At 36.6% G+C, this 16,458-nt stretch overlaps 1 protein-coding gene across 2 annotated transcripts in view; it reads right to left on the bottom strand.

Moving 5' to 3' along the window:
• Positions 1 to 6,926: 6,926 nt before the first annotated feature.
• The window catches only part of CADM2 (cell adhesion molecule 2), a 666,801-nt gene continuing 657,269 nt past the window's right edge, over positions 6,927 to 16,458 (bottom strand). For both annotated transcript variants that reach the window (XM_085323011.1, XM_085323012.1), the window contains 2 exons: positions 10,240 to 10,365; positions 6,927 to 8,678 (listed from right to left, as the gene is read on the bottom strand). In XM_085323011.1, the coding sequence (XP_085179137.1) occupies positions 8,560 to 8,678; positions 10,240 to 10,365 (245 nt within the window). In that variant the 3' untranslated portion in view covers positions 6,927 to 8,559. The remainder of the gene's footprint in view (positions 8,679 to 10,239; positions 10,366 to 16,458) is intronic.

Raw genomic sequence — 16,458 nt, 5'->3', positions numbered from 1 at the left:
TTTTTAAGAAATACATAAGGGCTATACCAGGTTAGGGTAGTCATTGCAAAGGATCTACTTTTAGACAGGGAAAGGCATAAAGCAAGGTGCAGTTACTTTGGGGAAAACATTTGGTTGATGAAGACAAAATTGCTAAAGGAATTACAGCTTGAACACAGGAAATTATAAATCCAGTTGTGATTTCTGTCATTTTCCTTAGGTATGCTGTAGATTTTCAGTGTGTTTTGCCCTAGTGCATGGAAATACGACTTAGAACTTTGCATAGTTCCAATGTTTAAAACCTACATTACAAATTGCCTAAGGAAAAATACTTAGTTTTGGTGAAAAGAAATAATAAAGAGAAGAACTAATTTGCTGAATGCAGCAGGTATGTATGTTTGTTGAATGTGTGCTTCGTTTAGGTCACAGGAAAGCTCTGTCATCAGAGATGCACTGAGATACCCTCTGCAAACAGGTACCAGATTCTGTCAGTGTCTCTCTCTGCATCTGGGACTTGTTTCTTTCTCATAAATATGAACCCTCTCAGAGTTTCCTCTTCCTCATGACATTTCTCTCTCTCTCCTTTTGACCCAGAAGCTTTCTTGCTCTTTATAGCGTCAGCTGAAGCATGATAAATGATACAGAAATCCTTGCACGAATTCTCCAGCTTCTTCATAGAGGGCTAAGCCACGATTTAAGTCCCACAGGTTTAAATGCTTTTTCAGCACTTGACCTCTTCACAAGGATGAATTTCACCTACAGTGAGAATAGTATCCAAAAGTTGTTACTCTCCTTGTCAGTCAAAAGAAAGCAATACAGAGTAAGTAGTCCATAAACATTAAATAAAATAATAAGATTTTTAGTTATTATCTGTAAAATAGCATCTCACAGATTTTTTTTCTTAGATAATTGTTCATAATCTCAGAATTAGAGGAACTTAGAGGAACAGGATATAACAATTCTATTAGGAACATCAAAATGAGCTTAGTGAACAGTCTGCATGTACAGCCACTGGTCTAAATCAACTCCACTGCCAAACTGGCAAGCACCAGGAGATACATTAAATGAATAGACAATTCAGAAATGTCCAACAGATAACTAAAATTGAAATTTTATTTTTTCAATAATATTCATCAGACATTTTTCTGACAAGACTTTTCTGAAAGATGAAGTGCAAATGGGAACCCTGTAAGAATGTCTAGAAGAATTGTACATGACATTTTTTAAGCGCCACTAAGTACACATTGAATACTTTGTAAGTATATAGGCATAGCAACATGCAAGTGTCATGTACCTAACATTACAATATGCATTTTGTCTGCTTAAAGTTACTAATGAGGAAATTAAATGAAGTAAATGTGTCTCCATTGGCAGTGCAATATGTTTAATTCCCATGGATTTTGTTTACGAGTCAGTGGTTGTACGTCTGAAACATTCAAATATATCCTTTTAAAGGCCATGAATCGCCAGTGTAAGAGGAGAGTACATTGGAGTTCCTAGGAGAATACACTTACACTGTGAATAGATGAAGTTGTTATAGTCCTTTCACAAATTATGCCTTATTATTTGTTCTAGGAAACTTCCTGCTGGACTGAAGGTTTTTTGTAGTTATAAAATATCTAGGCTAAAAGTACAGGATGCACAAGGAAAGCTTTATAATTCTGTTGGAAAAGAACTAAATAGCAACTCAAACGTGCATTAAGGACTTGAGCCTCGTCCTTCTGAAATCAATAGGCGTATTGTATCCAACTTTTATGGAAGCAGGACATATATGAATCCAGTAATCCATGAGTTCACTCTCTTGGCTCACTATTTCGGCAGAAGCAAGATGATTGTAGGTCATATTTGCATATTTCTATGGAAACTCTATAGGGGTATAAGGAAATCTACTTCCACTGAAAAAGGACAGTATGTGCAACTGTGTACTTAGTAATGTTAATCAATATGCACGGAAAAGAGGGAATGGGAAAGTGATAAAGAATTCAGCCCAGCAATTAAAGATTTTTCTTCTCTTCAGAATCAACACAAATAGTCAGTGTTCACTACTTTTATTTGCTTTACAAGTTATTACTTTAAAAACCTCCTTTAGAACCTATTACGAAAACTCTTTAAAGATTTCCTTGTAGAACAAGACTACGAAAATGAATGTGTTTTGATAAAAAAAAAAAAAAAATCAGTGTTTTTCAGCACTATGCATAAGGGCAGGGTAAGGCTATCCATAGTTTGTGCTGAAATGTGAGATCAGAGCTCACACGGGAAACAGTGCTGGCTTGACCCTGAACACAGGGAAAGTGCTAAAGTGCTGACCCCGACAGGCTTAGCTTTGCACCTGAAATCTTAAAAAAAGAAGAAATAAAAAATCTTTTATAATAACACAGTCTGCTCCTTTTGGAGGACTGACTCTTCTTCTACCTCCTATCCAATTGGACTGCTGCTTTTAGCCCAACAGAGAATAACTACCTTCAGACCAAAACATGCAGGGCAGATCTATAGTAAACACAGAAGCCATGAAGATTTTTTTTAGTGAGCTACTGGAAGGCTCCCTGCCACACTTCAGGAATTCCCTACTACTGTAGAGTCATCATATTAGCTCTACACTGCCTTCCGTCTGGCTGTGAGTACATTAAACATTGCTGAGGAAAATGAATATGGTTTGGCAACAAGATGATTCCGAGATGCTGGAAGAATTCCCTTAAAGGCTGCTGGAAGTGCACAAAGCTTAGAGCAGCCCGAGAACGTGGAGTGATACGTGTGCTGTTAAACCATGTTTGTACCCTTATTTCCTCCTGAGTTACAGCAAGTGCAGAGTGCTGCGTTTGATTCATTGACAGCAGGAAGGAACTGTGCTAGCTTCAGTTAATGCTAAGCAGACAACTCTCATTTTCCTTTAGAAATATTAAGTCAAATCCACTCCAAAAAGTCATATATGAAGACCTGCTCTTGAGAGTAGTTTCTACTCTGCTCTGTTGACATGCAAAGCTGCACCATCCATTTTATTTTTTCTTTTCGTTCACAATAGTCCTTCCCTCTCTGCCCATGCATTGAGTTTTTTTAATGTAAACGTGCCCTGGCAATATTATTCTTAAATATGTAAGAGACATGTTAGAATATCTCAACTATATTTGTATTGCATATTTAATTCAAAAGCTTGCATGTGCTTTTAAAAGTTGCTCTTCAAACCTGCATGCCTTTTATTGGAAAGAACTGTGTTGCAGTTGGATTGCATGTCATTATCTAGTACTGACTAAATATTGACATGTTACAGCTGTTTATTTTTCAGTTGTTTGGGATAGATCCCCAGCCAGTGTAAATTGGCCCACATTTAAGGCATTAGAGTGAAGCTGATTTATACCAGCTGAGGCTGTGTCCCCATTATGAGCTCAAACTATCTCAAAGTTAATAAAGAACAGGGAAAGGATTATGAACCCAAGCAGCATTTTTTTCCTATTTTTAACAAAAAAAAAAAGAACCAATTTCAAGACTACATCAAAAACTCAATAGTAATTTAATATGTATATAAACATCTCATAGCTAGTATTTAGACTAAGAGGTAGATGTCATATTGTAGGAATAGTATAGTGTGGAATGATACTAATGCCAACTACTAAATACATCTATTTGGCTGTTACTCATAGGACACAAAGGAAGGTTATAGCAATGGCAACCACAAAAAGGCTTACAATATTCCAGTTAACCATATTCTTTCTCTTCTTTTGCTATTCTACGCTATCTTTCAGTGCATTCCTTCTGGAAGGTTATGATGGGAAAGTAGCAAGAAGTAAAAAGATCAGTAATACAAAACCTTCGCATTTACAAAAAGTTAACTTTATCATTAAAGGCATCCTCTGCACTTTGATGGAAGCATTTTGTACTTACAATTTAAGATTACCTGGCATTATTGTGCAAGTAGCGGAAATTCCAGGTGAGGTGATTCAGCAAAATAAGGGTCAGGAGACTGCAGTTCTCTCGCTTTCTCTGTTGTTCACACTAAAAATATCGGGCATATGGCAGTATATTTCAGCATCTTAACATACTAGGCTCCCTTGAGGACAGAAAAAAGAGGAAACTTGTGCTGTTGAGCCAGAAATAGATTACTGAACAGTGGTGCCAGACGCACAGAATGCTGGCAGCAAAGCCATTAGCAGAGCCAGTGTCTTACTTTGCCTAAAGGTGCTTCAGCGGGATTTAATGGGCCCCAAAGAGAGGGAAAGCAAAGATAGCAAGAGTGAGGAGTGGTATAAGCATTTTTATAAATTAGTTATCACTGCAAGTAGAGGAATTACACATATTGCATTAGGATACCCACTGCATGTAAATGTACCTTCCAGTTATTTCTTGTGACTGTCAGGGGTCATTCCCCTTCTTGAAAAAATCAAAATGCATATTATAATTACATGGTTTTCCAATATCCATACACAGCAAGTACAAGATACTTACATGTAAGTACACTGTATTTACCTATATTTTTGCATAGTTTTTAGTGTGTACTTTGTGCCACTTAATAAAAAGCATTACTCATATATTTTTGTTTTGTTTTTCTCCATTAGATAGCTTATTCAATTTGAGTTGAAGCAGCTGGGTTTTTGGTATGTTCATCACGAATTACCAGTTCCTAGGAGTGCAGAGATTGGACACTTGGAGGAGTCTGGATAAGTGGTGGGGAAAGCTGCAGTGTTAACATGATGCTTTACATCACCTCCTTAATCAAGAAACAGAGTATCAGATTTACGGTGCTAATTTAATAAACTTACCTTTAATTTGAATGAAATTGTAAAGGTAAGAACTCCATTATCCTTTTGGTAACACTTTACAATAAGTGGCACTAAATTACACTATAACTGCTATGTTACAGGGAAGTACATGTAACTACACTGTAACTGTTGAAATAGCTACTGTACATACGTGTACATGTCAACTTCAGTGCTGTTACAATCATGAATTACATAATTACAGATGATTCTGTCCTTTCTTTTCATTGAAATAGTTATATATATATATATATATAATATACTATAATGAAAATACACAAGATGTTAACTTTCATGTCTAACTTAGAAAAGTTGGGTTTTCTTCATGTATTCCTTTATAGAGGGAGTCTCAGTGCAAGGCAAACCATCCTTAAGTAATGTGGAAACTTTTAAAAGTGTTTTAGCTTAAATTCTGAGCCTCAAATTAAACATCAGGTTCCTTAAAGTGTTTCTTGGTTTGTCTGATGACACTAAAAGAGTGGCAAGATGCCACTCCTTGTCTTCCGATGCACCGCTTTCTTGTTTAAATCATGAGAATGTTCTTGAAGCATAAAAAAATCATTCTACATCTAAAAGTTTAAAAATAATCAGCAATCGACACTGTAAACAGTACACTGGCAGAAATTAGCTACTTTATCTTGAGAAAACTACTCTGCATGTGCATGTGGGAGAGGATGTCACACGCATTTTAACTAATAAGTTCCCACTTGGAGCTTCCATTTTACACATTTGCTGGATTTCTTGAAATGGTGAGGAACTCGGTACTTCAGAACGGGATCTTGGGCAGAGGAAACAGACAACTGTTCTTCAGCCTACTGAGTACCATTAGCTTTGAGTCATGGTCCTGCTTACAAAAAAGACGGATGCCTCTTTACACCTAGTGTAGCAATTTAAACCTGTGAAGACTAGACAGGCCTGTAAAGTGCAACCCAGTTAGAATCTGCCATTCATGAAGGCTTGTTGTGGTGTTTTGACACCTACTTTGCACAAATGTGAGCGACATCACAAGGTGCAAGCTCATGGAAGATCAACTGCATTAGAAATGAGCACACATGAAAAGTTTTGGTTTAACTGAAACCAACAAAATAATCTAGTTTAACAGTCCAACTTACATCTGTTTTTGCAAGTTTCAACGCTGTTCTTATGCCACAGGAGAAAACGGTTTGAAATGGTTACCCCTAAGGGTGATCCTGCTTTTGAAGGTCCTACTTGACCTTGTTGGGCAACAGTTCCAAGTAGCAGCCCTACCATTCAAGCAAGCTGGAGCTAGGAAGAATGAGAAGGAGGCCCCAAAACAACGGGAGAGGAGTTCCACTTGAACAAGGAAGGCCCTGGTCCAGGGAAGCACTTCTTTTTAAGCAGATGAATAGTGCCTTACCAGTCAATGGAACTTCTCCCACACCTGAAGCTAAGCATGTGCTCAAACGCTTAGTTGAACTGGGCCTCGGGTCCTGAAATAAAACCTTGTAGTATCTGGTATCCTACTGTAGTTAATGCAACTTGCTGTTTCGACAAGAACCTATATTTTTGGTACTAAACTGAATGATTTCTTTTGCCAGCCTTTTTATAAGCGTACATTTTGAAACATGAATATCTTGTAAACCTATACTAGTTTTCAATGTGTCTAGTAGCACCTACCTGGTTCTCTCAAACTACCATACTATATTAACATATTATTGCATTTTTCCACAGATGGGTATGGAGTGAACTGTAAAAACAAGCATGCAATCACATCAATGCAGACTTATTTCCTTAAAATGTCGTACTGTATATGATTTATTATGTTAACACTCAACCACATCATATTATTTATTTCTGTATATTTTGAAAAAAAGTGCTGCTTTGACTGACGTCACCCTTTTTTCTTAGAAATTAACATGATAAATGTTTCAACAAAAGCAATTAAAATATTCTAATATTGTCCTTAAAAGGTTTGTACTCTTCTGATAAATAATCTGACACAGCACCTTTATCTTCCATTTTACCATACTACATGATGTCATATTCCAAACTCTCCCTTCCCCACACAAAAATAATATCCCAGGAGAAAGTCCTTTATAGCAGACCATCATGCTTTTAGGGCTCACAAGTACAACAACCAGAGAGAAATACTCTTTTGTCAAAGGTGCAAAACTTAGGAGGAGGCAAACTCCATCTAGACTAATTTGCATCCTCCAGTGTAGAATCATTACCAAGAGCTGAGATGGTAACTTTTTTATTTCATTGGAAGAAGAAGTAAGCCAGTGGGCTTACAGTGTTTTGTTGTCGTATTTAAGCGCATGTGATTTGTCAGCTGTCAATTACACAAAAAATTTCAGAAATAATCCAAACAGAGACTTTCACTGTGGAGCTAAAAGCATGGCAGGAATTCTCTATCGTTCACGGTGACATAAGTTTGTACCTCACAAAATGCATAGACAGGAATTTAATATAAAGAATTAGTCCATTTACTGTATACACAAAACATATATCTTTTGTTTTAACACTTCTATTTTTTTCTCTTTTTTTTTTTTTTTTTTCTTTTTTTTTTTTTTTTTTTTGGCAAACCAACATAAAGAAGCAGCTCTGGAACTGCCAAATTAAAAACTGAGAATTTTAGCAACTTAACAATATTTTTTAAGGATAGTAATCAAATGTGGTTGTAATTTAAAACCTGAGGCTGTGCACTGGTTGTTAGCTTAAAACTACCTTTCCATATAACATTGTGCTTCCATTGTATAACAAAGAAAAAAATTAACAAGAACTAGAAAAGTTTGCTGCTGAACAGTGCTAGGACATACAGACAGAAAAAATACTAATACATGTTGCCTACTGAGAATATTGATTTGAGTCATATCTAAAGGGATATAATGGACATTAGAAAATGCTCACTTGTGACTGACTTAGCTACTGCCAAAAAAGTTAAATATGTATCAAATAATGTTTAATTGAATTTATTATATGCACTATATACAGATACTAAAATGTCTTGCAGTTGTGCCCCATGAACACTTCAAATTTGAGTTGACAGGTGAGTCCATGTGAAGCAAATAAATTATGAAAACAGAAATTACTCAGAAAGACCTCTAATCTTTGTGAACCCAAAAAGCAGTAAAGGGCAGGACAAATTTCTGTCAAATGAAGCACTACTATCTAACTTTGCAGAATCTGGATAGCTATTCAGTACGATTTTACCACTGAAACATGGCACTGTTGTCAAAGTACCATTTAAAACACCAGAACAAAGCAAAACAAATCAAAAAAAACCCCAGCGGATTGATACTTCTTTCCCATCAAACCCAAGCATACAAGAAGCTATACTAAAAAGCTTTCAGTTTGTGTTTCCTAGGGCTTATGTCTCAAAAATTTGCTTTTTGAGTTATAGACATGTATAAAACATTCTTTGTAAACCTCTAATCTTAGACTTATCCTTTAATGTAAGTAAATTAGGTCCTTACCTAATAGTATTTGTTATAAATACTCTATGACATACTGATATGGACCATGATAAAAGAAAGTTGGAAAGGAAGAAAGCTGCATAACATTTAAAAATGTAGAAAACTTGGATTACGATGATGATTAACATTGTTAAGGCTGTATATTCAAGCACTGTATGTTAAGAGAGCAGTGGATATGAATTTAGGCAATAAGAAATGTCCTGCTTTATGTATGATACTGTAATTATAGAATGATATTGTCAACAGCTGATCGTTGGCATAAACTGGCTACTTATAGCAGGTATGCGAGTTAATAAAGATAGCAGAAGATGGCAGAAATGAATTCTGAGAAATGATAGCCAGTTTTCTCCAGCAGTCAGCCTGATAAGTAAAACTCCAAGATTCTAGCTTTGCATCTAAATGAAATACTCCTTTTTCTCCTCTGCATTGACTTGGCTGCCTTCTGCATTGATAATGGCTGTGTCGGCATCAGGTGCATCTTCAGCTCCTTTTGCTTCATTTGTTAAATATGTTCCTATAGAAAGCAGCACAACAGGGAAAAAAAATTAGGATTTTTTTGGCTTTACATTGCATTGTATAAAGTATATTTCCAACAGTGCTCTAATTGCTTCATGAATAGAGTAACATGCAACTTTAAAAAGTTTTAGTATGAATGATATCAGTATACACAACTTTCTAATTTGTTTAAGAAATATTTATGGCATTAAAACTGATAATCCAAACCATCACATCACACAAATTCACATATATGCATGATAAATGAAAGAAATATCATGAGAAAAATCCACTGTACCTAAACGCTGTAACAGGCAATTATAGAATAAGTGATAAAAAGTGTTGGATATTTCATGGTTTAGCTAGCCATAAAAACAAACCAACACTGAAGATTTAGATTTTCATTAAATGTGTATTTAAAAAAAATTACCACTAATTGGTTTTGTATTTCTATTTTTCATGATCTTATCCATACTTTAATTTCACAGAATTGTATCATCATCATTTCCAAGAATTACAAGATAGAGGTAGCTTCATTAACTGAATCCACTCATGATACATTATCACAGACACTTTTTATGCTAAGTTATGTAAGTTCAGGATATGAATAAAAAGAACTGTGTAGAACAGCCAATTTTTACTTTGTGAAAGCATTTTTTATGTTGGCATAAGATGCATGTTATCATTCAGGAAGAAAAGAAAAGCAAGAAAGACACATTTTCATTGGTTCATTAAAAAACTATTTTCTTCCTCATACAGTCCTGTTCAAATTAAAAAGATAGACTTATCAGCTTCTGTCTGCTAGCCATAAGATTATTCTATTGAAAATGAGATTTAATGAGTTAATGCCAACACTAATCCTCCCTTCTCTTTTTCAGGAATGGCAGTGGAGAATCAACCAAGACTTAACAACTGTTCTACAACAGAGATTTAGAGGTTAAATCTCTGGAAATTATTTTGGAATTAACTAGGCCAAATTAGGATCATACAGAGGTTTAGTCAGTCAGAGTTACTCCACCCCTGTTATCGCTAATGGTGGAGAGGATTCAAAATGAAGGGAGCAGAATTCCTCTGCCAAACCTCTGAATAAGGATAAAACTTGACCCATAAATTAAATCCTTATTCCAGCAGAATCATTAGTAAAACTGACACTAATTTGAAAACCCACCATCAGTATTTAATGTTATCTTTTAAATACATATTGAAAGTATTAGCACAATTTATGACAATGAAATGTCTTGTTTAGTCAATTGTGTATTCAATTGTTCTGGCTTGATCTACTAGTTAAAATTATGAGGTCATGTAGTGAAGTAGTTACATAGGAAGCCAAGGGCTAGAACCCTTTCGGCCTCTCTAAATCACTGACTCATTAGATGACCATGGGCATGTAACTAGATATCCTTTGTCTTAGTCCACTGTAAAACTAGGGAAAAATCAGGGACTTCACTGACGAGCAGATTGTGAACAGGGCTGTGCTTTGCATATTTAGCAGATGAGGAAAGGCGAAAGGGAAATGCACTCCAACATGAAATTATGCCTTGCTTCCAAAAGTGATTGAACTTCCACTAAATCCATCCTACCTTTATGTCTTGCCAGGTATCGACCAAGCAGAATTATAGAACATAGCGTTACAAAGACAACTACCGCCACTATTCCTCCTATAAGAGCATGGTCAGGTCCGGTCTTTCCAGCCAAAGCATTAGGATCTAGAGGGAGAAACAAACAAACAAACAAAAAAAACAAAAGTGGTCCTACACAGACAAAAATTGTCAACAAAACTCACAATACCAAGTTTTATACTGATCATCCTGAAAATAGGGCATTTTCATCTTTAAAATTCAGCATGGCTATTCCCATTTTTGCTACTGCTATCTTATCAACAACATAACACTGCTTGTATTCCCAGATTGTTAAAGCCCTGAGGACATCACAGTTATGAAAAATATTACCTTATTCTTCCTTGGCAGAGGTTATTAAATGGGAAAGGTTTCTGGTTTTGTCCTCGTCATTTTACAACTGAAAACCTGGCCATAGCTATTTATAGAAGCAAAAACAAGGAACTGAGAATTGGGGATCAGATAGCATCAGCAGAATAGTGTCTGCATAATACATAATTTATAGAACTGATTCTCAGTAGGGAACCCTTATACATTCTCTTCCTCTCTTTCCTATCCTATTGCACCAGAAATAAAAAGGCAGATAAAGTGCAGCCTTGCCAAATTCCTCTGCAGATGGCTGAGTCTGCATGAATTTGGTCAAATAAAGGTATCAAGCATCCTAAAAGATCATCACTCAGTCTCAGGGGTTAGTTTGTGAATTTACTACAGATATCTGATTAATCCAAAGTGATCAAGCTGTAATAGATGTAACAATGTTTTACTTGTCATTTTACTAACTCTGCACTGAGTGTTACGGCAACTGTCAGATTTAAGCTTTCTGTGCTGGTCATTTGTCTTTTCTGTTGTCTGCTGCTTTACAAAAGTTCCCAAGAGGCAATCATGGGAAATGACACTACTTAGAGGTGAGTAATTCCTTGGAGCTTTTGAACAATGAACCAGCCACCACTGACTGTTGACTCATCTGAAGTATGCAAAAGGGGAAAAAATCAATCTAACGATCACGGTAAAATTTCTCATCTTTTTTGATGAAAATACCTCTGCTACAAAGTAATAGTAATTCTTTCAAGATGCTATTAGCATGTTCCCTATGTAGCAATCAGTCTACACGTACTGCTTCAAGGGCATTTCCCTTGTAGGAATTGTTTATATTATACAAATAGGCTGCAAATAACTTCTCTGCTTTGCAAAGACAGGAAAAATATTTACACAGAAAAGAGGCTAAGTCCAAAGAGATGCCTAAAGGGCTTCTAATAATGGCTAGAAAGTGAGGAAGCGTGATCCTATGATCCCATGATTACACTCTTCTATGCTGACCAGATCACTATACTATTTAGGTAAGTTATGTATCTACATACACAAATACATACATAAAAGAAAATCATTTATAGAACTATTATATAGATTAAATAAAAGATTCTTGTTTTCCTCATCCTTTTGCAAACTGTTAAGCATATTGAAATAGTTTTTCAGATTTGCTGGAGTAGGGAGCCATATGGCCCACTGTTACAGACACAGGCCTGCTCTTAACAGCAACCAAATCCACGAGGGCTTTCAGCACTCCCAGCTGTTTCTCTTCTGGCTGCTAAAAGGATGCTGGGGAAACTGGCCACAGCACTTCTGAGGACATGATGGCAGCCTCAAAAGAGCCTGAAACACCTTATGAAGTCAGCTGTGCCCGCCTCGTCCTCTGCCTCCATGAACCTCCTGGCATAGTGCCCCCATCAGTGGCACTAAGCTGCAGATGGAGAAGTGGTCCAAGAGTGTATCGGTTCCTTTTTGGTGACTAAAAATAACCTCGAGCTCTGTGCACTGGCAGCCTTGTGGGGAAAAGAAAGAGGGCTGAAATCTCATCCTCCCAAAGCAGCACGGAGCCCGCAGCCATTTTTCCCCGAGTCTTGCAGAGGCTCTGGTTTCCAAGGGGAGTAACAAGGAGGTGACAGCTCACTTGAGAAAATGGAAGGTGACAGCTGCTGTAGGGTTTATGAAAGGTTTGTCAGCCTGCTTGAGGCATCTAGCAAATTCCTCCTTCTGCAGTGCCTGTAACAAAGTTGCTGTGAACTTGCTCCCTGCAGCAAAAAGGCAGCACCAATTTGGGCACTAGAGCAGGAAGGTCCCCAGGGCTGTGTGACCTGCAGGAGATGCTCTGCCCCAACACCAGGCCAGGAGCAGCATGAAGACGTTTTCTCACTAAAAAGTAATTCCTGCTAAAATACTGCAAGTAAAATAAAAGAATGAAAGGGGATATTATACAGATCAATATCCTTCTTCACAGAGAGTATAATTCAGAGCCTAACTTCTAAGGGTTAGCAGAGCTCTTTGTCAAGAGGCATTTTTTTGGAAAGCTGATTGCAGTGTACGTTCGTAGCTCAATACCCAGATTTACACATACCTCCTCTGTGAGCTTTAATAAACATTACAGATAAAAATCCTCACAATACTCTGAGATGAATATGTCTCTATGCTTTTATCTTCAGCTTCTTCCCTACGCATAGCTCCTCACTCCTCCTCTGAAATACCTGATGCAACAGACTACACAAAGTGACCTAAATATATGGTTCCTGCTACCTAGTGTGGATTAATGAGATTTTACTGTTTCTCTAGGTTGAAATTCTTGATTAATTTTAACCATTCATTGAACACCGAAATATTACCGTATTGATGGCAAAATCTCTTAACCTTGTAGATTAATGAGATTTTACTGTTTCTCTAGGTTGAAATTCTTGATTAATTTTAACCATTCATTGAACACTGAAATATTACCGTATTGATGGCAAAATCTCTTAACCTTGACTATGCCAAGATATAACCAAGATTATATTGATAATCTTAATAGGCAAATTTGTCCAAGAATAAACTTGTATATGACACATTACCACTATATCACCACCTAACTACTTATCTGTTAAGAGAGAAAGGAAAGGAAGGAAGGAAGGGGAGGAAATAAAGATTCTCAAAAAAGCCAACATTTTCTTAGGAAACATGAATACTTTCATCTTAAAATGACAATCTGCACAGCATAAACACTATTATGGAAAAGTGCTCATTCTTCTCATATAAAAATAATGTTGACATTAAATATAAATAAGCTCTACATTATACATACAGAGTAATGCAATGTATTTTTGCCATTCATGAAATGACCTGAGCCCCAAGAGTGAATTACGGATCTGGGGCTATCTATCATCTTGTAAGTAATTACTGTGTCAAAATGTGCCTCAACAGCATCTGAAAGATAGAAATAAAAGGTTTGGTGATCATAATATTTTGTATTTAGACTATCCATTGTCCACTATAGAGTAGTGGACATACATACATATTTATTCAAGTGTTCTTGGCATCTGTATTACCAACTCCCATTAAAGTTTGTAAAACTGTTAAGTGTATATTTGGCTAAATGACCCACAATTTGCTTTCCAAATAATGCAACAGTATTCAGATTATTTTTAGATTCCCATTATAAGCTTCAGGAGATTTCCCAGATAAATCTCATCCACACACACATATACATGCAGTGAATGAAATTTTAATTATTCGATTGTACCGTAAGTACTCATACACCAGCTGTTTCCAGAAAGATTTTAATTAGACTGTTCTCTTTTTAAATATAGATTGCTTTTAATGCATGAATACAAGCAGCTACAGTAATCATGGTCTGAGACACTGAAATTCAAATTTTGTTATCAGATCTTCAAAGATCAGTTCCTTTTGTTTGTTTTATTTTACTCTTTGATGGGACTAAGGAAATCTTATAGCAAGATAATGATACAAAAGCTCAAAAATATTTTTTTGTGTGTTTTTGTCCTAAATTTAGGAAGTCTCTTTAGAATACTAATTGCTGATGCTGTGAAGTTGTGTCCATTTTCAGCTTCTGGGATTTGCCCTGATTATTGTTTGTTCACATACTTAAAAAGATAACATGCATAAAATGACTAAGAGGAGAAAACTGCATCATTCATTAAGAAGGAAAATACATCAAACAAACCTTAGATCTATTAAATAAGTGCATATGTGCAATTTCTGACCTGATGACAAACTTTTAGAATGCAGAATATTTTTATGAGAATTCACACATTAATTGAGCAGAGAAATTTCTATACAGTTTTTCCATTCGTTTGCATAAAGCATATGTTAATTATGCATCTACTTTCTTTTTTTTCTGCATAAGTTTCCTTCTTATTCAAGCATAGCTGACTTCACTAACCAGGCTGTGTGAAAGGGTCAGATAACCCAAAAGATGAGCAATGGTAGAACAAGCACATTTGTGACCGCTGAAATGGTGGCATAATTTAGGGAATATAGTCAGGTAGTCCCTTTTTATTAAGGTAGAAATTGTAAAACTTTCTTAATGTGTATTTTTGGCTCAGGTGCTAAAGCAGAAAAGTTTAAAAAAATATCACTTTGAATATAAGATGTACCCAGATTTAAGGAATTCAAAGTAACGTGAACATTTTTTCTGGAAGAAAAAATTGAAATAAAGGCCCTAATTTGCAAATGGGTTTAAACAACACAAAATACATGAAGCAAAACTATTATTCATAAATGACTGTTCTTTAAGACTGTGAAGAGAATAGGGATGTCCCATCCCTCAGACAAGCGCTGAAACCATCAGCTGAGAGTCACTTTTGCTGACTTCAGGAATAATCCGTTGCTTTAGCAAAGTGGAACTGTTCCAGCAAGAAATCCTGGGGAATGGCTCCACATTACAATCCAGGTGGCAGTAAAAACTCTTCAAGTGATTCCTGCCTTTTCCCCCTTCTTCAGGGGCTGGTTATCACTCCCCAGTGCAGTTTGCCCCCGCATGGCAGTTTTGCTAAGGCAACTGTTCAAAGGTCTAGCTCAAAACAACCTCAGTGAAGTAATGTGTATTCGCAGATAGGGGAACCCAAACAGCATGGAAAAAAAAAAAAGTTCCTCCATCATATCTGAGGAGCTGTTAAGTTTTTGCAGGTAAGGCCAGGGCAAGAATGAGTGGATTCAGTCAGTGAAGGTTTCTGGGGAAAATCTAGCAAGGAATCATAAATCACAAGATATCTGAACCTGCATTACATTTAAGTGCCTTAGCTAGAGGACTTATAAAATACAATATAATTATAAAAATACAATCTTAAATTAGAAGGATTCCCCATTGAAATCCCTGCGTACTTCAGCTTGGTGTCCTAAGGAGAGACGACCTGTGTGATCATGTTCTTTTGCTCTGTTCTAATTACTTCAGACCCGCTGACCAATTTCAGCTAATTTTAAGGGATAGTAAAAATCTCAAGATCATTGCTTTCCTGTAACTACTCCGAAGGACAGGCTGCTGCAAGAGCTAACTCATTTTTTAGGCAGCAGAGAACCCACAGGAAGGAACACCTTCAAGAAAACCCCTAAAGGAGACAAAAGCGCGAGTCAAAATCTGTGCCCAAGAATCAATTTTTCAATAAAGGTTTCTTTCCGCTGAGTTCTTTGGTGTCTAATAAGGAACAGATCCCTTTTGAAGCTCTTCACATGGTTGGGGGCATTTATAACCCTTCTCCCCACCCCCCAGCTTCCCTTCCTCGCGCCACCTACTCTCCCTGCTCTCTCCTAATGGGTCAGTGCACACTGCAGCATTTGTGTAATTCAGTTAAAAAGTCAGTCAACCATGAGGCACAATTTCATTGGAAAGCAGGGAAGGGTTTTTTTCATTTGTTTGTTTTTTTTCCTGCAGCTCATGGAGTAAACTTGTTATTTTAAGAGGCATCCAGGCTAAAATCATTTACCAGATTCAGCCATATGTTCCATATAATTTTTGATGGTCCCAAAAATACAAGCTTTGGAAAAAGAAAAAGAAAGGTGTGGTGGGGGGGGGGGACAAAGGAAAGAAAGCAAAACCAAAACCACTCGACGATTTCTCCAGCTTCAGTAGAAAGAAGACTAAAGTAGGAACTTACTTCAGAAATATGGATAGGAGATAGGACTGGACTAATAGCTGTGATAGCTGACGAGGTATTTGATGCAGGATAAGCAGCAGCAGTGTTTTCTGTGATAAATGCAGGTAAGCAGAATTTGCCCACATTAGCATCCTAATTTAGGCACTCTAAACTTTGATTCCTCTTGCCTAGCCTTGAGTGCTGGAACAGGTACTTTTCATCTCTTTTTGTAATATACCACTATACCACCTATATAGATGTACTTGAAACTTGTAAAAGTATTGTGAAG

The sequence above is a fragment of the Rhea americana genome, unplaced genomic scaffold (genome assembly GCF_003343005.1).
Source record: "Rhea americana isolate MKP2758 unplaced genomic scaffold, rheAme1 scaffold_81, whole genome shotgun sequence".
In the NCBI taxonomy this organism is placed as follows: domain Eukaryota; kingdom Metazoa; phylum Chordata; class Aves; order Rheiformes; family Rheidae; genus Rhea; species Rhea americana.
Note: the sequence above shows the minus strand (reverse complement) of the source record. Positions and strands in the feature narration are given on the sequence as shown.